The following is a 25,584-nucleotide window of genomic DNA, read 5'->3' as shown; positions in this document are numbered from 1 at the left end:
CAATGTGTGAGTATTCAGGCTACTAGAACAAAAAGCAGTAAATGTAACTAAAAGATAAAAACCTAAAATTGGAATTTGTGAGCTGGATGGCGCTAATCTTGACTATGCAATTCAATCCCAGACCACACTGGTTATATAATAGCTTCCTCAGGATAAAATGAACATTGATGTTATCTAAGTTTTGTGCAGCTAACAATCTCAGGCCATAGTCATATTTTCATATCCTCATAAGCCACAAACAAGAGGAATTATTTCATTTTACGCTTGTGTTAATGAATCTTATCCTCATAGTAATACGTCAAAACTAAGAAAAACACCTCAACATCACTGAATTCCTAGTTCTAAGATGGATAATCATCTATTTAGAATAGAGTAGATTCTAACAGTATGAACAGTTTTAGGATTAGTACGCCAACACAAAAAGGTATAACTTACAGGCACACTAGCAGAATCAGGTTGCCATCTGCCAATATATGGTAAAGTGTAGAAGAGACTAGCTGTTCATGCAGTACATTAATGTAGAGGTACTGAGGAGAAGCCAGGAAAAAAAAAAAAAACAAAAAAAAAAAAAAACAGATTTCCGTTTATTTTAAGCCCTAATATAAAGCTGGACTAAGTGAGCAAATAAAATTCTTACTGAAACAAAAATCTTTTCTACTACAAAACTGTTAATCATCCAAGAAAAAGACAATGGGTTTTTCAAAATCAGGCTCAGCATAGGACTCACTTGCTCCAGAGCCTGGCGTTACTGGATTGAGGGGTGCATTTTTCGGAAGCGTGTTCCCAGAGCTGCTGTAAACAGTCATGAGCTTGGTTTTAGTCTCCTGCTTCAGGTGTCTCCTGCCCTTGTAATGCTGCTCTGCCATGTGAGGATTATTGAAGGTAGCACTGCAGAGCTGGCAAAACTTTTCAGGGTCAGATTTATCTGTATTTTCTGGAATTACACGTGGCGCAGCAGGCTTGGGAACCCGTGGTACACCTAAACAAACATACAGAAGAAGAAGAATTATTCAACAGCTCAATTTTGCATATTGTAAAAGTCACCAAAACTATACCAACACAATATACAGGAAATTGTGGATAGAATTAGGAAAGATCACAGTTCAGTCATTGCATTCATTTCTATCATGGCTAAGATTTGAATACCCCTTCACATTCTTGTTCACAAAGATTTATTCTAGATTGCCAAAATCAGGGCAAAAAAACTGCAGCGCATGAACAAACTTTAACTCCTTAATGACCGATGATACGCATTAAAACGGAGGTCATTAAGGGTACTTATTCCCTTATGACAGCTGACACCCTGCATTTTCTGGCCCCAGAAGCTTTTGCGACTGATCGGGGACAGTTAACCCCTTTTTGCCATCGGACGGAATAGTACGTCCGATAAGATCCCCTGCTTTGATGTGGGCTCCGGCAGTGAGCCCGCATCAAAGCCGGGACATGTCAGCTGTTTTGTACAGCTAACATGTGCCCGCAATAGCGGCGGGTGGAATCGCGATCCACCCGCCATTAGTAAGTAGTTAAATGCCGCTGTCAAACGCTGACAGCAGCATTTAACAAGGGCTTCCGGTCATCGGGCCAGAAATGCACGCACCGGTGACCCCCGTCACGTGATCAGGGGTCATCGGTGCGTTGGCATAACAACCAGAGCTCTTCTGAAGACCTCTATGGTTGTTGATGTCAGATTGCTGTGAGCGCCACCCTGTGGTCGGCGCCCATAGCAATGCAGTAAATCTGCTACATAGGAACGATCTTGCGCATCGCTCCTATGTAGCAGAGCCAAATCACCCCCCTTTTGCCCCATTCAAAATAAAACAAAAAAAATCAAATATACACATATCTGGTATCGCCGCAGTCAGAATCGCCCGATCTATCAATAAAAAAAAAATAAAAATTAAACTTGATTGCTAAACGACGTAGTGAGAAGAAAAAAAAAAATTCAACACACCAGAATTACATTTTTTGGTCGCCACGATACTGCATTAAACTGCAATAATGGGCGATCAAAAGATCGTATCTGCACTGAAATGGCATCATTAAAAGCGTCAGCTCAGCGCGCAAAAAATAAGCCCTCACCCAACCCCCACGATGAGAATTACGGGTCCCAATGGTAAGGCACCATACTCACTACACCCCTAGATGAATTCCTTGAGGAGTCTAGTTTGCAAAATGGGGTCACTTGTGGAGGTGTCTACTGTTTTCATGCCAGGGGCTCTTGAAATGCGACATGACATTCATAATCTATCCCAGGCAAATCGCGCTCTTTCCTTTCCTAGCCCTGCCATGTGCCCAAGCAAAAGTTTTTGACCACATATGGGGTATAGTCGTGTTCGGGACAAATTGCACAACAAATTATAAAGGTCCATTTTCTCCTATTATCCATTGTGAAAATTTAAATATGGGGCGAAAACATTTCCGTGAAAAAAAATGATGAAACTTTTCAATATGATGACCTAATATCAAATTCTTTGTAGTACCTGTGGGTCCAAAATGCTCACTATACACCTGGATGACAGCCTTTAGGGGTCTAATTTCCGAAACTGGGTAACTTGTGGGTTTGTTTGTTTATTCACTGTTTAGGCACATCAGAGGCTCTCCAAACGTGACCTAATGCCCGCAGACCATACCATTAAAGTCTGCATTCCAAAACGTCACTCCTTACTTTAAAAAACAAAACAAAAACCAACCATTACACTTACCTTCCTGCGCTACCTCGCAGCGTCTTGTTCCCATGCCACCTGCTGCTTTATGCTTGTAAGCAGAGCATGGCAGGGACGTCATGCGCTGCTTACAAGCCTAGGACAGCTGCTGGAATACTCACTGTTCCCCACGCCAGGACTATGTGCATGGAGGGCAGTGAGTATTCATTGCTCTTTAGGCTATGTGCACACTCTGCGGCGTGCTCTGCGGGTCCTCCCGCAGCGGAATTGATAAATCTGCAGGGCAAAACCGCTGCGGTTATCCCTGCAGATTTATCGCGTTTTGATTTGCGATTTCCGCTGCGGGATTACTCCTATACTATTGATGCTGCATATGCAGCAATATGCAGCATCAATAGTAATGGTAAAAATAATAAAAATTGGTTATACTCACCCTCTGATGTCCGGATCTCCTCGGCGCTGCACGCGGCGATCCGGTTCCAAAGATGCTGTGCCGAGAAGGACCTTCGTGACGTCACGGTCATGTGACCACGGCGTCATCACGGTCATGTGACCACGACGTCACCGCAGGTCCTGCTCGCACAGCAACCAGACCGGACGGCCGCGTGCAGCGCTGAGAGGTGAGTATAGCATCATTTTTTATTTTAATTTTTTTTTTTTTTACACTATTTATGCTTCCCAGGGCCTGGAGGAGAGTCTCCTCTCCTCCACCCAGGGTAGCAACCGCACATTATTCGCTTACTTCCCGCATCGTGGGCACAGCCCCATGCGGGAAGTTAGCGGTTCAATGCATTCCTATGGGTGCAGAATCGCAGCGATTCTGCACAAAGAAGTGACATGCTGCGGGTTGTAAACCGCTGCGTTTCTGCGCGGTTTTTCCTGCAGCATGTGCACTGCGGTTTGCGGTTTCCATAGGGTTTACATGTTAATGTAAACGCTATGGAAACTGCTGCGGACCCGCAGCATCAAAATCGCCACGGATCCGCGGTAAAAACCGCGAAGTGTGAACATGGCCTTAGTGTCAGCTGCAGGCTTCCTGCACATACCGGGCTTTCAGGTGTCCGCGCTACTTAAGGCAATGAATATTCACTTCTTTCCACTTCCATAGTGGTGGAATGTGGTGAATATTCATTGCATTAAGTATCGGGGACATGTGAAAACACGGCAGCTTCACGAAGCTGGCTGCTACAGCTGACACTGTACTCGCTATTAAACAGCAATGAATACTCACTGCCCTCCATGCACATAGTCCTGGCGTGGGGAGCAGCGAGTATTCTGGCAGCTGTTCTTCCGCTTGTAAGAAGCACATGACGTCCCTGCCATGCGCTGCTTACAAGCATAAAGCAACTGCTGGATTTTTTTAAATGTTTTTCTGATGGGGCCACGCATACCATGATGGCGTCAATCATACCAGGATAAGGATGAGACCCTGAATACCAGGATAGGGATGAGGGGTGACCATTCCTACCAGGATGGGGATGAGAGGGGCCATACACACCAGGGTAGGGATGAGGGTGCCATGCATACCAGAGTAGGGATGAGGGTGCCATACACATCAGGATAGGGGATATTAAGTACAGAATTGACCACATTTTTTGCTTCAATTTTTTTTTTCTTATTTCCTCCTCTAAAACCTAGGTGCATTTTATGATCCGGTACATTCCTTGAGGGGTCTTGTTTCCAAAATGGGGTCATTTGTATGGGGTTTCAACGCATCAGCGGCTCATGCGACACGGCGCCTGCTTTCGATTCAAATAATCTTTGCGTTCAAAAAGTTAAACAGTCCACCTGCTGTGCACCCAAATAGTATTCCCCCCACATATGGGGAATCTGCACAACAAATTTTGGGGTTCATTTACTCCTGTTACCCTTGTAAAAATAAAATTTGGAGCTAAAGTAAAAAAATTTTTGTGAAAAAAGTTATATGTTCATTTTTTCTTTCCACATTGCATTAGATCCTGTGAACAACCGGGAAGATTAATAAACTTCTTGAATGTGGTTTTGAGTACTTTGAGGGGTGCAGTTTTTTTATTTGGAAAGGTGTCACTTTTGGGTATTTTCTGTCAAATAGACCCCTCAAAGTTAATTCAAATGTGATGTGGTCCCTAATAAAATGGTTTTGTAAATCTTGATGGAAAAATTAGAAATTGCTTATCAATTTTTCACCCTTCTAATTTCCTAACAAAAAAAAAAAAAGTTTCAAACATGATACAGATGTAAAGTTGACATGTGGGAAATGTTATTTATTAACTATTTTATGTAACATAACTTTCTGATTTAAGGGAATAAGAATTAAAAGTTTGAAAATTGCAAATTTTTCACCAAATTTCCAATAATTTCACAAATAAACGCAAGTAGTATTGAAGAAATATTACTACTATGAAGAACAAAATGTCACAAGAAAAATCTCAGAATCAGTGGGATCCGTTGACGTGTTGGTCAGTAAGGTCAAAATTCGCTCAGTCACGAAGAGGTTAATATTGAACAAAGATGTGATAGAAAAAGATAGGCTAAAAAACTTGTGGGGGTAGATGGGAGGGGGCAGGGAGACCAGCCGACAGCCACTGTACACGTACTCCATATGTGGGCGAGATGTAAATTTGGAATTACTGTTATCAAACTGACCAGGTGAAATAAGTTAGACGGTCATTGTTACTGCATAATAAAGGCTATAAAAGCAAGAGCCAAACCCAAAGGCGGATTTGCGCATTTCACTAAATAACCCCACTTAGAATGTTGATTGACACTATTCACTGTATCACAATCTACTGAAGTTTTTTTTGTAAGTGATCTAACAAAAAACAGGATTTTTGGTTGCTTACCGTAAAATCTGTTTCTTGGAGCCTCCATTGGGGGACACAGGAACCATGGGTGTATGCTGCTGAATCTAGGAGGCTGACACTATGCAAATAAAGTTAGCTCCTCCTCTGCAGTGTACACCCCACCGACTGGCATTATACTCTTCAGTTAGTGAGAAAGCAGTAGGAGATAAATAACAAGGTTGAAAATCATAACCACAAACTTGAGAACTGTAATCGTGAGAACAGTCATAGAACATAAAACAGAAACTGAGAAACGTTGGGAGGGTGCTGTGTCCCCCAATGGAGGCTCCAAGAAACAGATTTTACGTTAAGCAACCAAAAATCCTGTTTTCTTTATCGCCTCTCATTGGGGGACACAGGAACCATGGGACGTCCCAAAGCAGTCCCAAGGCCGGGAAGAAACAGACTTCCATCAGGCCAGAGGACTCACCACTGCCGCCTGCAAGATCCTTCTGCCTAGGCTGGCGTCCGCCGAAGCGTAGGTATGGACCTTGTAAAATTTGGTGAACGTGTGGATGGAAGACCAGGTTGCCGCTTTGCAAAGCTGTAGGGCGGAAGCCCTGTGGTGCACCGCCCAGGAGGCGCTGACTGCCCGGGTAGAGTGAGCCTTGATCCCAGGAGGGGACACTCTGTTCTTGACCCGGTAAGCCTCCAGAATTGCCGTTCTGATCCAGCGAACAATAGTAGCCTTAGAAGCCGGTTGGCCTCTGCGCGAGCCATCAGGAATGACGAAAAGAGAATCCGTCTTCCGGAAAGTGGACGTTCTATCCAGGTAGATCTTCACTGCCCCGACGAGGTCCAGCTTGTTCAACGATCGCTCCAGAGGATGAGTCGGAGCTGGACAAAAGGAAGGTAGAACGATGTCCTCGTTGAGGTGGAAGGTGGAAACCACCTTAGGAAGAAAAGAAGGCGGAGGCCTGAGGACCACCTTGTCCTGGTGGATGACCCATAACGGAGGACGGGAAGACAGAGCCGCCAACTCGGAAACGCGGCAGATAGAAGTGATGGCCACAAGAAAGGCCACCTTCCAAGATTGAGCCTCTCAGGGAGGTCCCCCTGTCAGTTCTAAGAGGGAAACACTCAGAACGTCCAGTACCAGGTTTAAATCCCATGAATCCACAGGGGCCCTGTACGGAGGGACAGAATGGCTACTCCTTGAAGGAAGGTCTTAACCTGTGGTCGGGAAGCTAAAGTCTTCTGAAAAAGGATGGAAAGCGCAGAGACCTGGCCCTTCAGGGAATTAAGAGCTAGGCCCGAATCCACTCCTGCCTGAAGGAAAGCCAAAATGGAAGGCAGGGAAAAGGACATAGATGAAACGCGGTTGGACTCGCACCAACGGAAGTAAGCCTTCCAGGTACGATAGTAGATCCTGGAAGACGAAGGCTTCCGAGCCTGAATCATGGTGTGAATCACCCAGTCCGAAAGGCCGGACGCTCTTAGAACTGCGGTCTCAACAGCCACGCTGTTAAACTGAGCGACCGAGAATTCGGGTGGCAGATCGGACCTGTCTGGAAGGCGCCAGGGAGCGTCCGCGAGAAGATTGACGAGCTCCGCGAACCAAGCTCTCCTGGGCCAATCCGGGGAGATCAGAATGACCGGCACTCCTTCCGCTTTGATCTTTTTCAACAGTTTGGGAAGTAATGGAAGGGGTGGGAACAGGTAGGGCAGCAAGAACTGTGACCAAAGAATGGCCAGAGCGTCGACACCCACTGCAAGAGGATCACGAGACCTGGAGACGAACTGCGGAACCTTCCTGTTCGAGACGCTGTGAGGTCCACGTCCGGAGTCCCCATTCGAAGACAAATCTGATGGAAGACCTCCGGATGCAAGGACCATTCCCCTGCCGCGAGACCCTCACGGCTGAGGAAGTCGGCAGCCCAATTGTCCACGCCGGGGATATGCACCGCGGATATCACAGGAACCGTTGCCTCCGCCCAGAGGAGGATCTTGGATACCTCGCCGTGGCATTGTCCGTCTGGATTCGGATTGGAAGGCCCCTGAGAATCCCTTCCCAGTGACGAAGGGACAGAAAAATGGCCCGGATCTTGAGGACATTGATCTGCAAGGTTGACTCCTGCGCCGACCAGCGGCCCTGTACAGTCAGGTGGCGAAACACCGCACCCCAGCCGAGCAGGCTGGCATCCGTTGTCACCACTTGCCAGTGAACTGGAAGGAAGGACCTACCCTGGGAGACAAGAGGTGACGTGAGCCACCAGTTGAAAGACCGTTTGACCCGGGGAGAGAGTTGGATCGGGCGGTCCAGGGAGAAGACAGACCTGTTCCACTGAGACAGGATGGCTTGCTGAAGAGGTCGCGAGTGAAAGTGGGCGAAGGGAATTGCTTCCAATGTTGCTAGCATCCTCCCCAAAACCTTCATGGCCGATCGGAAGGAGGGAGACCGAAAGCCCTGGAGCACGCGTATGTCCCGAAGAAGAATGGATCTCTTGTCTTCGGGAAGAAAGACCTTGGTCTGACGAGTGTCGAAGAGCATGCCCAGAAAGATGATACGCTGAGAAGGAATAAGGCGGGCTAGGGTGTCGAGAACGATGGACAGGCTTTCGTGGGCCTGAGAAAAGGACGGAGCCTTGATGAGGATGTCGTCGAGGTATGGAAACAGAACCAGGCCTCTGACCCTCAAGATGGCCATCAGCGCCACCATGATCTTCGTGAAAACTCTTGGGGCGGTTGCAAGACCGAACGGCAGGGCGACAAACTGAAAATGTTCCTGAAGCACTGCAAAGCGCAGGTATCGGGGATGCCCCGGGAATATCGGAACATGGAGGTAGGCGTCCTGAATATCTATGGAACACAGAAATTCCTGAGCCTCCATGGAAGCAATTACTGAACGAAGGGATTCCATCCTGAAGTGCTTCAGACGAACTCTCTTGTTCAGCAATTTGAGATCCAGAATGGGACGCACCCGGCAGTCTTTTTTCGGTACCACAAAAAGGTTTGAATAGAAACCTGTGAACCGTTCTTTTTCTGGGACGGGAACAATTACCCCGGCTTTGAGGAGAGAAGTGATGGCTGCAAAGAAACCCGGAACTAGAGCGGGATCTCTTGGAGCTCGGGATTCGAAAAAATGATCCTGGGGTCGTGAAACGAACTCTATCGCGTATCCCGAGGATACAACTTCCCTGACCCATGCGTCCTCTACTGAGAAGATCCAGACGTCCCTGAAGAGGAGACGGCCGCCCAGCCTGGGAGCTGGGCTGACGACTAGCCGAGAGTCATGCCGAGGTGGTTCTTCCAGTCTTGGACCTGGAGGATCTAGCCTGGGAGTAGCGAGGACGCCAGGAAGGAGTGGGCCTAAAGGATACCGTCTTCTTCTCTTGATGTGCCTGTGGCCTCTGTTGCTGCTGGGAGAAGGAGTTTGATGCCGCGAAGCGACGAAAAGACCGAAATTGATGTCTAGGAGGAGGGCGACGAGGCTTGGCCTGGGGAAGAAGGGAACTTGTGCCCCCTGTAGCGTCCTTAATGATTTGGTCCAGCTTAGAACCAAAGAGACGAGACCCCTGAAAAGGCAGGCTGGTAAGGGACTTTTTAGAAGACAAATCCGCCTGCCAGGCCTTAAGCCAAACGGTCCGGTGGATGGCAACCGCGTTGCTGGACGCCTGAGCCGCACAAGATGCGGCGTCCAGGGAGGCGGAGACCAGATATTCACCCGCGTGAGAAATCTGGTTGGCAAGTTCCACCAGCTGTCCGGATGGAACCCCGTCCAGAATGCCCTGACGGAGCTGTTTGGCCCATTTGGATATGGATTTTGAAACCCAAGTGGAAGCAAAGGCCGGGCAAAGACTAGCTGAGGCCGCTTCAAAGGCTGACTTCGCGAAAGATTCTATGACCCTATCGTTAGAATCCTTCAGAGATGCTCCGCCGGACAGTGGGAGGACCGTGTTGGTGGACAGTCTGGAAACTGGAGGGTCCACCGAAGGAGAAGCAGTCCAATTAGCGGTGAGCTTCGGAGAAAAGGGATATAAAACGCCAAGTCGCTTTCCTCTCTTTCTCTGGTCATAATCTCCTCAAATTCCGGGTGAGGAGCGAAAAACTTGGAAGGTGGTTTAGCCCGTCTAAACGAAACCGCCTGATCTGCGGGTTCTGTAGAGGACTCCTTGATGCCACAGGTTAGATTTATCGCTCCAATGAGATTCTGAACCATATCCCTCATGGTAGCGATTTGGTTCGAATCCAGCTCCGAAACATCCTCCGAAAGCACATCAGAGAACGCCTCGCCTGACTCAGGAGAGGAGGATCGGGAGGATGCCGACCGCAGAGGAGGACCGAGTGGCGAGATGGAGCGAGAAGAGGACTCAGACCGATGTTCCTGTCTGGACCTTTTGCGGCTAATCAAGGAAGGATCGGGAGGATCCTGCGAACCGCTGGCTGCGGGGGTCTGCAGAGGTAATCGGTCCAGCACGGACACCAGGGTTTGAGACACCCGTGTAAGATCGGCCCCCGATTGTGCCAGAGAGGAAGCCCAGCCTGGGATGGGGTATCACTCTCGGGCGGATCGGCCGGGGGATCCTGGGCGGTGGGAACAATCGGGTTGCTGCAGTCCTGACAGAGCGGAGAGGACTGACCTGAGGGAAGTTTGCTTTTACAGGACGAACATGCAAAGTACTTGACTAAGGCAGAAGAGGAAGAAGTAGGAGGACGAGAGCGGCCCCCTTTAGAGTTAGACATATTGAAGAGGTCCCTGAAGAAAAAGCCAGCGGGTTAGGGGACAGCGGGGCAGAGGGGGGTGTCAGTCTGCAGTGCAGAGCTACTCACGGCAGACGAGAAAACGGACACCAGGTTGCTGCCGGCCTGGATGTCCCACTTGCGGTGGATCTCCGGAGAAAAAAGTGGAGCTCCTGCCCTGCGGCCTCTGGTGCTGCAATCCGCGCAGATGGTGTGCTGTGCCCCCAGAAAAGAGCACTCTGCGGTGCTCTTTGGCGAAAATGCGGGGCACGTGTGGAATCTCCTGCCCTGTGAGTCAAGCAGCGGCGTGGAGGAAGGGGCGGAGTCAGCCGAGATGGCAGGGTACAGTTTGTCGGGCGGGAGAAAGCCCGCCCGAAGAAAGCGGAAGTGGAGGAGCGCGGTACTGGAAGTAGGCCCCGGCAGAAGCCGGGACCTAAATTAGCGGCAGGCGCCGCAGGAAAAAAAAAAAAAAAGACCGCGGCCCCAGAGCAGTGCGCCGCAGAGCAGCGCGGCAGCCTGCCAGGGCCTCCCGAGGGAACTGAAGTGTCAGGGTCGCGGCGCCGGAAGTAGGCCCCGGCCGGAGCCGGGACCTAAATTAGAGGCAGTCGCCGCCAGAGAGAGGATCGCGGCACCGAAGCCCGCAGGGAGTAAGTAGCGTGGTGGCCTTGGCAGGTACAGGACGCATTGCGGCCGCAGGGATGCCCCTGTAAGAGGAGACATTGCGGCCGCCGAGCAGTGCGGCTGCAGGGAGAGCACTGACGCCCTGGTGAAGGGGATAGCTCAGGAGGATGGGCCACCGCACGAAGAGATACTGCTCGTGTTGGTGCCCCTGGGATCCCTATTAACAATAAAGGTCAGCGCGGCCATAAGAAAATCGTGCAGCGCATTTAGGGACTTCTACTCCCCCACACTGCGAGGGAGGGCAGGGGAAGAGCTGGGAAAATTTAGGGGAAATACTCACCTAAACATCCCACGCAGTTACTAACCTGAGGGGAATGAGACGTCCACGGAACTGTGATGGACGTCCTCGTCTCCTCCAACCGACAGGCTCTGGTGGGCGAGTGGGTGAGGGACAGAGCCAGGACCGGACTTCTAAGCAAGCTTGTGTGCTAGGCTCTTGGTCCTGGAGAGGGATCTATGAGGATACGGGGTGGCAGTACACGCCGTACTCATAGTCCGTATTATGGGACTACAGGTGCGACTGTTCACCCTGTATCCCTCTGGAAAAACCTGAAAAGAAACGACGCACATTGAGGTAGATAAGGGTCTAATGAAAGACCCGTGTCCACCTCCTACTGACACTAAGCTAAACTGAAGAGTATAATGGCAGTCGGTGGGGTGTACACTGCAGAGGAGGAGATAACTTTTTTATTTGCATAGTGTCAGCCTCCTAGTGGCAGCAGCATACACCCATGGTTCCTGTGTCCCCCAATGAGAGGTGATAAAGAAAACAAGCCCCCATACTACAATAAGATCACCACCACCATTCTGACATGGATTTTCACAGCAATTACACCAGCTTCATTGGGTATATATTTACTTTGTAAAATGTGAGTGTGTTGTGAAATTTTGCAATAGATCTACTATAAAAACAGATAATTTTCTGATAACAAGTTCTCATTAAATAAAACTTTTTACACAAAAATAGCACACTCTAAGGCTAGGACCACATTATGTGTGTGAACACTGCCTGGCATAAAACCTCAGGAGTCGTATGCTCGCCAGTGTGCACCCACCCATCATAAGGACCCATTGTATTTAAAAAAAAAAGAAAAAAAAAAGTGTACCACATTGTGTTTCTTTGCAATGTCCCTCTGCATATGAAAGTGCAGCCTAATGAGTTTTCCTATTCTGCTAAACAAAAAGCATGCTTACACTTTCCAGCTAGACAAAGGACAAAAGAAGCCTTCATTTGGTGAACGGTCATCTGTGATGACTCTACAGAACATATCTGACAGGTGTATATTCTAGGCTATGTTGGCAAACGTAAGGTGGGCCTAGCCTTAATTACAATTGCTTCCTATGAATTCCTACCTTGGGAAACCCCACCCTGTTCCAACATTTTCAAATTCTTCGAATGCGTTTTTCCAATATAGTGAGACATAGCAACCACTGGAGATGAGAAGGTCATGTTGCAGACTGGGCAGCACTTGTTTCTGTCTGCGTTATCGCTGGCATTTTGCTGATGTGAAAGAAGAAAACACTAGCTGTAAAGTAATATAAACAGAACTACAGTATTTTTAATATAAAAAACTACTAAAATCTAATAAGTAAAAGGAAGAAAAACCACAAGTGATCTGTGGACCCATCATGCATAAACTGAATGGCTATTTTAATAGTGACACCTGCCCCCTTTCAGGATTGGTGTGTTCCTCAGTAGAACAAGACCCATGACTCAGAGTGCAGCATAAAATCAAGTCAGCAGCTTTTCTGCAGATCAATTTTAGGACGATTTCTCATTAAAGCTACAACTCAATACCATACTGGTGGCTCCATACACAATTCATTGCTACTTGGCTCAGCAGAAGCCCAGATTCATCACAATTAGGCTATGTGCCCACGTTGCAGAAATCCTGCGGAAATGTCCGCAGCATTTCCACAACTCCCTGCCGCGGGTAAAACGCATGCGGAATTCACATGCGTTTTCCCGCAAAACACAAGCGTTTTGCAAGCAGTTTTCCAAGGGATTTGAAGCATCGCTTGGAAAAGTGATTGACAGGTTGGTCACACTTGTCAAGCATGGTGCCTGACAAGTGTGACCAACTTTTTACTATTGATGCTGCCTATGCAGCATCAATAGCAAGAGATAGAATGTTAAAAATAAAAAAATATGGTTATTCTCACCTTCCGACAGCCCCCAATCTCCTCAGCGGCGCTCCTGGTACGTTCCATTCCCAGGGATGCTTTGACGTCACAAAGGTCCTTCGCGCAATGCATCCCTTGGAACGGAAGCCGCCGCGTGCACCGCTGAGAGGCGGGAGAATTCAGGGGGACATCAGAAAATATGAAAATATCCCTATCTCTTTTTTTTTTTCACATTAATATGGATCCCAGGGCCTGCAGGAGAGTCTCCTATCCTCCAGATCCTGGGTACCATCCACACATGAAGCGCTCACTTTACGCATGGTGGGCATAGCCACATGCGTAAAGCGAGTATATCAATGCAATCCTATGGCTGCAGAATCGCCGAGATTTCGCAGAAATAATGAACATGCTGCAGATTTTACCGCTATGCGATTCCGCAGCGGGAAATTCCGCAACATGGGCACAGCAACTGCGGAATCCCATAGGATTGCATGGGAATGAGTTTTTTTAGCGTTTCCGCTGGGGCAAAAACGCATAAAAAACGCAACGTGGGCACATAGCCTTACTGTCTAAAAGCCTATAGTGGACCGAAGAACACAAAAAATTGTATCACTGAGCAGTGGAATAAAAAAAAAAAAGAAAAACTTGCCAGCTCAGATGAACCCAAATTTCTGTTGCACCATGCTGATGGAAGGGTCAAATTTGGTACAAACAACATTGATTGATAAGGCTGCGTTCACACATTGTGACCACATGGTGTTTTTTTGCCACCATCTTGGTAAAATATCAGTATTTTTTAAAACTGTGGCAACGGGAAAAACAAATGCATGATGGCCGCAATGTATGAACGCAACCAAAGCTCTCCGTTTCAGGTGTAAACAGTTCAGGTTGGTGATGGAAGAGTAATGATATGGGGAATACCCTGCTTTCTATGATAGCTGTAAATTGATATTTGAATAGTAGGGCTTTCCTAAGCAATGTGGTCGACTAAGTTTATTGCTTCATGGTAGAGGTTTACGTTATGGAATTCAGAGAAGGTGCACTCAGCAAGGTAGGTTGGTGCTGGCTGAACAGGAATAAGTCCAACTAAATAGTAGGAGAAACAGCCGCACTCATAGGTGAATGCTAAATTTTTATTACAGTGGTCACCGCACGAGAACCTCTACCCAATTCCGTACCTTAATCTCTGTTCTACCCCTTGTTACATACAATTTTTTCTGTATCTTTACTCACAACATCCAGATCCTCTATGCAGACTTCACATGAGCTGTAGTATGTATGTATGTACCGTATATACTCAAGTATAAGCCGAGATTGTCAGCCCATTATTTTGGGCTGAAAGTCCCCCTCTAGGCTTATACTCGAGTCATACCCAGGGATCAGCAGCAGGGGAGCGGGGGCTGTCTAATTATACTCACCTGCTCCTGGCGCGGTCCCTGGTTCCACGGCGCCGCAGCTTCTTCCTGCACGGAGCAGTCACATGGTACCGCTCATTACAGTAATGCAATATCCGGCTCCATCTCCCATAGGGGTGGAGCCGCATATTCATTACTGCAATGAGCGGTAACAGTGACGGCTCGGTGCAGGAAGAAGCTGCGGTGCCGGGGAACCAGGGACACCGCACCAGGAACAGGTGAGTATAATGGGGAGGGGGAGCGCTGCCCGATAGTCACCTTTCCTCATTCCGGTGCCGCTCCGTCTTCAGCAGTGACGCTCAGGTCAGAGGGCGCGGTGATGTGGTTAGTGCGCGCCCTCTGCCTGAACGTCAGTGCAGAAGACGGATCGGCACCGAAACGAGGAAAGGTGAATATTGCAAGTGCCAGGGGCCTGAGCGACGAGTATGTGATTTTTTTTTTTTTTAAATCGCAGCAACAGCAAATGGGGCAAGTGTCTATATGGAGTATCTTATGGGGCCATAATCAACGTTTGTGCAGCACTATATGGGGCAAGTGTCTATATGGAGCATCTTATGGGGCCATAATCAACGTTTGTGCAGCACTATGAGGGGGCAAATATGTCTATGGAGCATCTTATGGGGCCATTATTAACCTTTATGCAGGATTATATGGGGCATATTTTAATATGGATCATCTTATGGGGCCCATCACAAACTTTATGGAGCATTATATGGGGCTCTTTATTCAATATCAATATTCAAAAACACTTAACCTACTGATATCTCAATTAATTTTACTTTTATTGGCATCTATTTTTACTATTGACATTTACTGGTAGCTGCTGCATTTTCCACCCTAGGCTTACACTCGAGTCATTAAGTTTTCCCAGTTTTTTGTGGCAAAATTAGGGGGGGTCGGCTTATACTCGGATCAGCTTATACTCGAGTATATACGGTATATTTAATTTCTTAACATGTAATGTATATTTATTTGCCTATTGTTTTGCATTCATAACACATTACTGTGTACCTTTTCTTGTAGCATTGCTTGAAAAAGACTCAGGATTGGGTTGGAACATTGCTTGCTTTCTGCTATCTTCAGAATCCTCTATTTTTATTACATTTCTAGTGTGGTGACCACTGTAAATAAAATTTTGCACATTTTGCAATCATCTACTGTATGAGTGTGGAGGTTTACGTTATGGCAGAAAGAGGGATTTTTGTGTACTCACCGTAAACTCCTTTTCTCCGAGCCAATCATTGGGGGACACAGACCGTGGGTGTTATGCTGCTTGCCACTAGGAGGACACTAAGTGATACAAAGAAAGTTAGCTCCTCCCCTGCAGTATACACCCTCCTGCTGGCTCCCAGCTAACCAGTTCGGTGCAAAAAGCAGTAGGAGATCAGTAACAACATATTAGCTTACAGCATGTCATATTATATATGAGAGTATAGGATATCAGATTATAAAAACATGCATAAGCAAATACCAGGGTGGGAGCTGTGTCCCCCAATGATTGGCTCGGAGAAAAGGATTTTACGGTGAGTACACAAAAATCCCTCTTTCTCCTTCGCCTCATTGGGGGACACAGACCGTGGGACGTACCAAAGCAGTCCCTGGGTGGGGACAACATCAGATCAGGCCCTGTGTAACCGCTACTTACAAGTGCGCCACCGCGGCCTGCAGAGTCCGCCTGCCCAGACTCACATCTGTGGAAGTCTGGGAATTATAATGCTTGAAGAATGCATGCGGACTGGACGAATCCGCAAGCTTGCAGGCGTGTCTTGTCGACGCCTGGTGCCTAGAACCCACGATAGACAGGGAGATAGATGTCAGCCTAACACGGAAGGACTCCTGGATGGTGAAAGGAATACACCAGGCTAAATGGTCGATGAAGACGGCTAAACCCTTCCTGTAAACGTCAGGAAGCCTTCCCCTTACCGTCAGGAAGCCCAAGATACAGTGTCCAACCTTCGGAAGGACGCCGTCCTCGAGACATACCTACTCAGAGCACTCGCTTCGTCCGGAATATGGGGAACTGATTCCATTTTGTGGACTGGTGCTGAAAGAGATGAGGGAAGAACTATGCCCTCATAACAGTGGTAATACAATACCACCTTGGTAACAAGGGACGGGGAAGGCCTGAGGACGACCTTGCCTTGAAGGAAATAAGGGAACAAAAAGTCTGAAAGGACCCGTTAGCACCGAAGACTCGTCAGGATGAGGATATCGCCGAGAAAAAAGGGGCGACCTTCCCTAATAGAATAGATCCCAATGATCTAACGGTATGCGATAGAGAAGAACTACAAGTGAAAACTTCCTGCGAGGTGGTCCCTACTTGCAGTTTTGTTGCAGAAAGGCAGAAAAGCTACCAGCTCCGCAAGCAAACAAACTGACGTGGTCAGTGCGGATTTTCGAGGATCACTGGGGCCCTTTCTGCTTTTGAAAAGCTTTCGGAAGTAGTGAACGGGGAGTTGTGGAAACTGGTACCGCGGAAGAACCAGAGCATGCAGTGCGATGGCTCTTGGATCTCGAGGCCGAACGACAAACTCGAGTACACAGGCGATCAGTCAGGACGCCATCCGAACTACAACTGGAGAGCTCCAGTGAAGGCAGGTCTGATGGAAGACTTCCGGGTGAAGTTCCCACTCACTTGAGGCGAAACCCTGACGGCTGAATATGTTCGCAGCCCAGAGTTATACTCCTGGGATATGTACTGCCGAGATCACCGAGTGATAGATCTCGGCCCATGTGAGGTACCTCGGCCATGGTGCCTGACCGTGGGTACCTGCTAGATGATTGACGTATGGCACAGCCGTGCCATTGTCCAATTGAATTCAGATGGGTTGACCCGCCATAAGGCAGTGGACCTACTGTAGGACTACCTTTCGGATCTCCAGAGCAATGATCGGGAGAAAAGGACTGGCATTGGAAGCTACTAGTAACCATTGAACCGGGAGAAAAGCCCTGGATGAAGAAGGAGCTCAGAGACTATCGTCTGAAAGTCTGCTTGACTCGCTGAAAACTAACGGAGCGAAGGAAACTGCTTCCATTGTCGTCTCCATTTTTTCCTCAGAACCCTCCCAGCAAATCGAATGAAATGAGGGGATGAGTGAGCAAGTGCGCGAGCTCCCTGTTGAAGGACCATGACCTTGTCTGGAGGGAGATATACCACCCTTCTGGAAGAGTACCGGATCATCCTCAAAAAGGATATCTGCTGGGATGGAAATGAGAAGTTGTCTAAGTCTAGCCACCAGCCCAGGTGAGAGGGTATCGCAAGTGATATAGACGACTTAGCGTAGTCCTGCAAGGGCAGGTAAACAGTCGGCCAAACAGGGCAGGACGACCACGCCTCTAGGTGCAAGAGGAACATGACAGCCGCCATGACCCTTGCGAACACTCTGGGTGCGGTAGCAAGGCCGAAGGACAAGGTCGTGACTTAAATGCTGTTCACGAATGGAAAAGCGACGGAATTTTTGAAGAGGGTAAGCATCCCGAATGTCGATGGATGCCAGAAACTGCACCTTTTTCTGTTGAAGTAATGGCTGAGCGGAGGAACTCCATTCGAAGAAGAAGAACCTTGTGAAAGGTTGTTAGAAGTTTGAGGTCCGGGATCGGTCCTACTTCTCGTTCCCCTTTTAGGAACCAAGATCCCTTAGATCTAGACTGTCCCGGACTACCCTTTCACTGTTGGTCGGGGCTGTAGGAACGTACGATCCTTCGTTAGTCTCCCTCTCAAAAGATTTGATTGACCAGCTGTACTGTCTTCAGGAAAGGGTTACTGGTGTGAATCAAAGTAGTTAAGGTCTCCAGGCAAGAGACCGTTGCTCTAGCAATCCATGTGGCGGCTAGGGAGGGTAGAGGGCTGGACCCGTAGCCGCAAAACGGAACAAACCAGATTTGCTATTTGACAGATCGTGGCATTTTTAATTGATGACACATCGGGCAGGGATACTGGTAGGTAAACCACAGGAGATTGTACCCGGTTAATCTGCCAAGTGGCAGAATGCGCGGCTGCTTCCAGCAGGTCATTGCAGAGTTAAAAATTAGGAACCCTCGATCCACCATCCTCTTAACAGGGAAGTGGAGAGGGAACATCTGCCTTCTTGCATCTTCTGTTAAATAGTGGTGATGCAGAGCGGGGTGCTCAGACGCCCGAAAAGGGTGCCTCTGTACATCCACAGAGTTCAGGTCTCCGGGTGGACAGGACAGGTTGTCTGGCGTTAGGCCTGGATGCAGAAGAGGATACCTGGAGGCGACACTCCGTGTGCCCGTCTGTTGATGGTGTGGGGAGATGGGCGCCCTTTAAAGGGCCTGTCGCCCTTAAAAATCAGACCAGGCATGGAGCCCCACGTAGAGGCTTCTGTCCAGTGAATCGCATATCCGGACTGGATGACAAATGCTCTACGAGGGAGTTTAGTCTCCGTATGAGGGACACTGTAGTCTAGAGCAGGACCGGAGTCCTCGTCAATGTACAGAGATTGGATGATGATATAAATAGGCGAGTCATCCTTTACTGAAACTCTGGCAAGTCCAGGTCCAAGGCAATATCCGATCCGTGTTCAGAGTCTTGTTGTCAGCAAATCCTTGGAGAGAGATCATGAAATGAGAACTTCCGTTTTGTAGATGCCTGTACGTTTCTGGAATACTCGCGGCCCCTGCTAGCCGACGGATCCCATGTAGGAGAGGGACCATGTATATCGGTCCTGCGAGCACTCCGAGCCACGGAGGGATCACGGAGGGATTCAATTTCTTGGTCAGAAATACCATGGGTTGCGGCAGTGACGAAGTCCACTGAGGGAACTAGTTACACTGGGATAAACTGGGATCAGCGGCAGAGGGCTCCTCATTTATGACCAGCTTCGGATTGGTCGTGTGCCTTTAAGACCAGGGAATACTGGTCGTGTGCCTTTAAGACCAGGGAATACTGGTCGTGTGCCTTTAAGACCAGGGAATACTGGTCGTGTGCCTTTAAGACCAGGGAATACTGGTCGTGTGCCTTTAAGACCAGGGAATACTGGTCGTGTGCCTTTAAGACCAGGGAATACTGGTCGTGTGCCTTTAAGACCAAGGAATACTGGTCACGTGCCTTTAAGACCAGGAATACTGGTCATGCGGGTTTAGGTCAAATCTCGCAGCGAGCGAGAAGCGCCAATTCAGGGGGCGGAGCCACAGGCACGACGTGGGCGGAGCCTCGAGACTTCCATGAATAGGCCCAAGCCGGGGGCTAAATTTCTGCAGCCGGCGCCAGCGTAGAAGTGAGGGGCGTTGCTCGAGAAAATTGAGCACTTCCGTGCCAGGCGAAAAGCACCAGGAAAAAAGGCAGAGCTGCCTTAGGGCGCCACAGTGCGCTTCCGGGGTGCGGCCTACACATCGGCCGAAGCCGGGGGCTAAATTTTGTAGCCGGCTGGAGCGTTACCTCAGGGAGGTGGGCCACAGGGAAGCCTGAGACTGCCTGTGAATATCCCGCTGCAGAAGCCCATCGCTGGCAGGATCCACTCACCAACGGTGCGCGTCCCGGCATGGAGCCGCCGCGGATGTCGGGTATTGCAGCGTGGACGGTGCAGGGATAGAGGGATAAACCTCAATCCATCATCCCTTTTGTTAGGGAGGTGGAGAGGAACCGTCCGCCTCCTTGTGCCATCCGCTTTCACAGTGGTGGGACAGTGGGGGCTGCTCGGACGCCATAGAGAGGGGCCTTTGTACATCCACGGAGTTCAGCCCTCGGGTGGACAGGGCCAGTTGTCCGGCATCGGGACCGTGAAGGCACCGTCGCCCCTGAAGTGAGCTGGGCGGGGCTCCGGCGGTTGGCGGGGATTTCAACTGCGGCCTAGTCCGGCTGAAAAAGCCGGGGACTAAATTTATGGAGCCTGCCGGTGGAGCGCGTCGGCGGGCCGCAACGTAGCGCCGAATGATTGCCGCTGGCGTACCGGCCAGCGGCACCTCTCCCCAGGGACCAGGACCGCACCTTCCACGCAGGCAGCGTGAGGAAGGAAACTACTCACCACCACCGAGCAGAGATGCAGCCTCTATTGCGAGGGAATAAGCTCAATCGATCCTCCCTTGGCCGGGGGATGGAGAGTCTCTGTCCATCTTCATATGTGCCTGCCGCAGGGGACTTACGGCTACTGTGGGGACTACATGACGCCAACAGGTGAGGGCTTAATTGCGGAGGAGCCCGGGAGACGCACATAAGAGGTATACTCTATGTGCTCGCCATCTTACAGGGGGGAGATCGGGACCGTATAGGAACCGTCGCCCTAGCGTAGATTAGGCGTGCCCCAGTCGTCGCAGGAAAGGTACGGGGAGGTATACTCGCCGTGCTTGCCTGTTGATGGTTCGGGGGAGAGCGGACCCTAGAAAGGAATCCGTCGCCCCCTTCACTCCGTTAATTAAAAAATAAAAATTTACAGAAAATAAAAATAAAAAATGTTGGGGTCTGAAAACAGACCCAAGTGCCTCCTACAGACACTAAGCAAGAACTGGGTAGCTGGGAGCCAGCAGGAGGGTGTATACTGCAGGGGAGGAGCTAACTTTCTTTGTATCACTAAGGCTACTTTCAGACATAGCGCATTTTTGAGCGCTATTTTGCGGGCGCTTTTCAAAAATGCGCAATGTCATTTTCGTCTGCCGGCAAAGTGAATGAGAAATTCACTTTGCCGTTCAGACACACCGCAAAAAAACGCGGCGCTTTTGTCTGCAAACACGCCGGCGTAAAAAGAATTGACATGTCAATTCTTTACGCAGCGGCGTGTCTGCGTATCCCCCTAGGGCCCCATATTACCTTCCACACACAGCGCCTTTGTCCTGGGTGTCGGCGTCTTTGTACGGAGGGGTTGACACCCAGGACCGGACGTGACGTCGGACAGGAAGAGGGAAGCCCCCGCCCCCCAGTGAAGCAGCATGGAGTGTGTGAGTGTATGTGTGTGTGTGTAGCGTGTGTAGCGACGCTGCAGCGATAGAGACAACGATGCCGATCGCTGCAGCGTCGCTGTTTGATCGCTGGAGAGCTGTCACACAGACCGCTCTCCAGCGACCAACGATGCCGAGGCCCCCGGGTAACCAGGGTAAACATCGGGTTACTAAGCGCAGGGCCGCGCTTAGTAACCCGATGTTTACCCTGGTTACCAGCGTAAAAGTAAAAAAAACAAACAGTACATACTCACCTGCGCGTCCCCCAGCCTCTGCTTCCTGACACTGACTGAGCGCCGGCCTTAACAGCACAGCGGTGACGTCACCGCTCTGCTTTCACTTTCAGTTTAGGGCCGGCGCTCAGTCACTTTGATACGTGGCACGTGGCACTGAAATATGTGGCACTGAAATATGTGGCACGTGGCACTTTGATACGTGGCACTTTGATACGTGGCACGTGGCACTTTGATACGTGGCACTGAAATATGTGGCACGTGGCACTTTGATACGTGGCACTGAAATACGTGGCACTGAAATACGTGATACGTGGCACTTAAATACGTGGCACGTGGCACTTAAATACCTGGCACGTGGCACTGAAATACGTGGCATGTGGCACTGAAATACGTGGCACTGAAATACGTGGCACTGAAATACGTGGCACTGAAATACGTGGCACTGAAATACGTGAAACGTGGCACTTAAATACGTGGCACGTGGCACTTAAATACGTGGCACGTGGCACTGAAATACGTGGCACGTGGCACTGAAATACGTGGCACGTGGCACTGAAATACGTGGCACTGAAATACGTGGCACTGAAATACGTGGCACTGAAATACGTGGCACTGAAATACGTGGCACTGAAATACGTGGCACTGAAATACGTGGCACTGAAATACGTGGCACGTGACACTTAAATACGTGGCACGTGGCACTGAAATACGTGGCACGTGGCACTGAAATACGTGGCACGTGGCACTGAAATACGTGGCACGTGGCACTGAAATACGTGGCACTGAAATACGTGGCACTTAAATACGTGGCACTTAAATACGTGGCACTTAAATACGTGGCACTTAAATACGTGGCACTTAAATACGTGGCACTTAAATACGTGGCACTTAAATACGTGGCACTTAAATACGTGGCACTTAGGCTATGTTCACATTTGCGTTGTGCGCCGCATGCGTCCTTTTTTTGATTGATTTTGGACGCAGCAAAAATGCAACTTGCGTCCTCTGCGGCCGGATGCGTGCGCTGCAGTGACGCATGCGGCGCAAAACGCAAGTGCGACGCATGTCCATGCGCCCCCATGTTAAATATAGGGGCGCATGACGCATGCGGCGCCCGACGCTGCGGCGCAGACCGCAAATGTGAACGTAGACTTAAATAGCTGGATAGAGCTGGATCCGCGGGCTGTGATCTGGCCTACGCTCAGCACTCTGCGGAGCGCTGTCATTCAAAACACGTCCACTCATTTTGGTGTTTAGTCCCAAAATGAAGGATGGAAGAAGAAAAGGGTTGGACAAGGAAATGACATCATTTCTTTTTTTTTTCCCCCACTGCAGTTAAAGCTTTATTTGTGTCAAACACAGACAATCTGCAGAGAAAACTGCATAAAAAACCGCACTAAAAACCGCATCAAAAACGCACCAAAAACGCACCTGCGTTTTCTGCCAAGAGCTGCGGTTTTTGTCCTGAAAAAAAAGGATTGAAATCAGGATCGTGTGAACATACCCTTACCGTACAGGGTTACGAGGGGGGGCGTCTGACTGACGCCTGCCCTAGTAACCTGGGGTTAGTGACAGTGGGGTTAGTAAACCCCAGCTGATGTCTGTTCCGCTTGCTGAGGCGTCTTTGGCTCAAGGCCATTGCAGCTGGCAGAATCGACATGATGTTAACTCCAGTGTGTATTGTATTCTGAGTCATAAAGACAGGAAATGACCTCAATGACTTTTTTTTTTTTCCCCTTTTTTTTTTTTCAAACAAACTTTATTTTCAGTACACAATGCTGAAAAAAACGCAGCTGCAAAAAACGCAGCAAAAAACGCTGTGTGTGAAAGCAGCTGCGTTTTTTGCCTGCGTAAAAAAACGCAGGTAAAGCAGCAGCAAAATACGCGCGCGTAAAAATACGCAGCAAATATGCTGTGTGTGAAAGTAGCCTTAGTGTCCTCCTAGTGGCAAGCAGCATAACACCCACGGTCTGTGTCCCCCAATGAGGCGAAGGAGAAATAGACTTTTCAGCAGGCCAAATATTCATGCTCCACAGGTCATTTACTCATGGATTCGTTCCAGAAACATAACAGCTAGTTTTCCTTGTGTACCTGCATAGTCACCAGATCTAGACCCTAAAGCGGCATGTCTGATCGTGACATTCTTTGAGTACCCTGTTCTATCTCCACCTAATTTGTGGGAAGTTATCCTGTCCACATTTGTCAATTCATATACAATTTTATTTTTGTATGGTTAGAAAATCCTATCTGAGCCTATAAAAAGAAAAATGTCTTTATATGGCCCCATACTTCCTAGAGGTTGTACAGGGGTACATGCAATGCTGACCTCCTCTTGAACAACCATGTGTTTACTGGAAGTTTATTAAACTAGACCCTTCAATCTCAAAGATTGCCTTCATGAGGCGATCACTTTGAAGAGATCACAACCCATTATCTGCAGAATAGGTGATGATTATAAATTAGAGGTCCGATCTGTAAATAGGTAATTCGTTTTGCATCTGATCTCAGGACAATCCTATTAAGGATACTGAAGAGACATGGAGGAGGATTCCAATTGCTCCCTTTAACCATTTAAATACCAATTAAAACTTTGATGACCAAAGGATCTTTTACAAGTATAGAATTGGTCAGATTTACAATCTAGATAGTTACAGTGCACAATGTGCTTTATAAATTAATTAGTAAAATTTGTCCTTTAATGCTCAGAGCTATAACCTACAAATCTTCATCCCTGTTAATAACATTAGACATTTTACCACAGTATCGGTATCATCAGCTTTCATCTTTTTTGCTGGCGTAAAATCTTCTCCTTGGTGAATAGACGTATAGCGTCGGTATTTATTTGCATGTTTCTTGCTCTTTTCGGGAATGGAAAAAAATGGAAAAATTACATTTGTGTAAGCCAACATCACATTTTTTTTTAACAAGAGGATTATGAACAGAATGTGTCACCTGGTAATGTGCAAGCTTCTGGGACTCTGATATTAAGACAGCGCTGCATACTTTACAATGCGAGTCAGAGAAAATGTGACTGTTCTGCTGGATAAGGCGATTTACTAGAAAACAAAATCGTGAGAATACATCAGATGTGTCAAGCATGAACATTGAAGTAGATACACAAAAGGAAAAAAATAAAAAAAAGATTAAAGGGAACCGGTCACCCCGTTTTTTCCGTATGAGATAAAAATACCGTTAAAATAGGGCCTGAGCTGTGCATTACAATAGTGTATTTTGTGGACCCCGATTCCCCACCTATGCTGCCGAAATACGTTACCAAAGTAGCCGTTTTCGCCTGTCAATCAGGCTGGTCTGGTCAGATGGGCGTGGTGACATCGCTGTTTCTTCCCCCAGATCTTGCTTATTTTTCCGTTGGTGGTGTAGTGGTTTGCGCATGCCCAAGGTCCCGAATCCACTGCACAGGGGAGGGAAAAGAGCGCGATCTGTGCTATTCCCCTGGTGATCGGTGGGGGCGGCCATCTTCCTGTGGCCGCGTGCGCAGATGGAGCGCGATGGAGATGCGAACTCTGCTTCAGGAAAATGGCCGCCGCGATCTCCATCTGCGCACGTGCGGCATCCCGCGGCCATTTTCCTGAAGCCCCGGGCAGCAGAGCGCTCCATCTGCGCACGCGGCCACAGGAAGATGGCCGCCCCCACCGATCACCAGGGGAATAGCACAGATCGCGCTCTTTTCCCTCCCCTGTGCAGTGGATTCAGTCACACAGTCCGTGGAAACACACTGAATGGCTCTACATGTGCAAGTGTCTCCGGTACGTGTGTAAACTGCTACCATACGTACCGGACACACAGACATCTGAAAGAGGCCTTAGGCCGTTTTCACATTTCCTGATATTTCCGGTACCGGATATATCAGTGTGAGTACCACACGGACGGTAGCCGGGGAAGAAGCACCACAGTAAGTACTGTTCCCCTGCGTGTGGTGCTGAAGCCAGCTGTCATCCCTTCTCCCCTGCATGGCCGGTAGCTGAGACCCCAGAGAACACGATTCAGTTCGGTTTTTACCGTGCCCGATGTTGTGATCGCCGTTATTAATGGTATAACGACGACCATA

At 48.7% G+C, this 25,584-nt stretch overlaps 1 protein-coding gene across 1 annotated transcript in view; it reads right to left on the bottom strand.

Moving 5' to 3' along the window:
- ZNF346 (zinc finger protein 346) overlaps positions 1–25,584 on the bottom strand; it is a 44,020-nt gene that overhangs the window by 15,092 nt on the left and 3,344 nt on the right. The window contains exons 2-5 of the mRNA XM_077265719.1: positions 24,468–24,571; positions 24,272–24,373; positions 12,200–12,347; positions 728–979 (exon numbers count right to left, since the gene is read on the bottom strand). Of these exons, the coding sequence (XP_077121834.1) occupies positions 728–979; positions 12,200–12,347; positions 24,272–24,373; positions 24,468–24,571 (606 nt within the window). The remainder of the gene's footprint in view (positions 1–727; positions 980–12,199; positions 12,348–24,271; positions 24,374–24,467; positions 24,572–25,584) is intronic.

This window comes from Ranitomeya variabilis, chromosome 5 (genome assembly GCF_051348905.1).
Source record: "Ranitomeya variabilis isolate aRanVar5 chromosome 5, aRanVar5.hap1, whole genome shotgun sequence".
Lineage (NCBI taxonomy): Eukaryota > Metazoa > Chordata > Amphibia > Anura > Dendrobatidae > Ranitomeya > Ranitomeya variabilis.
This window is presented reverse-complemented; position numbering and strand designations above follow the sequence as displayed.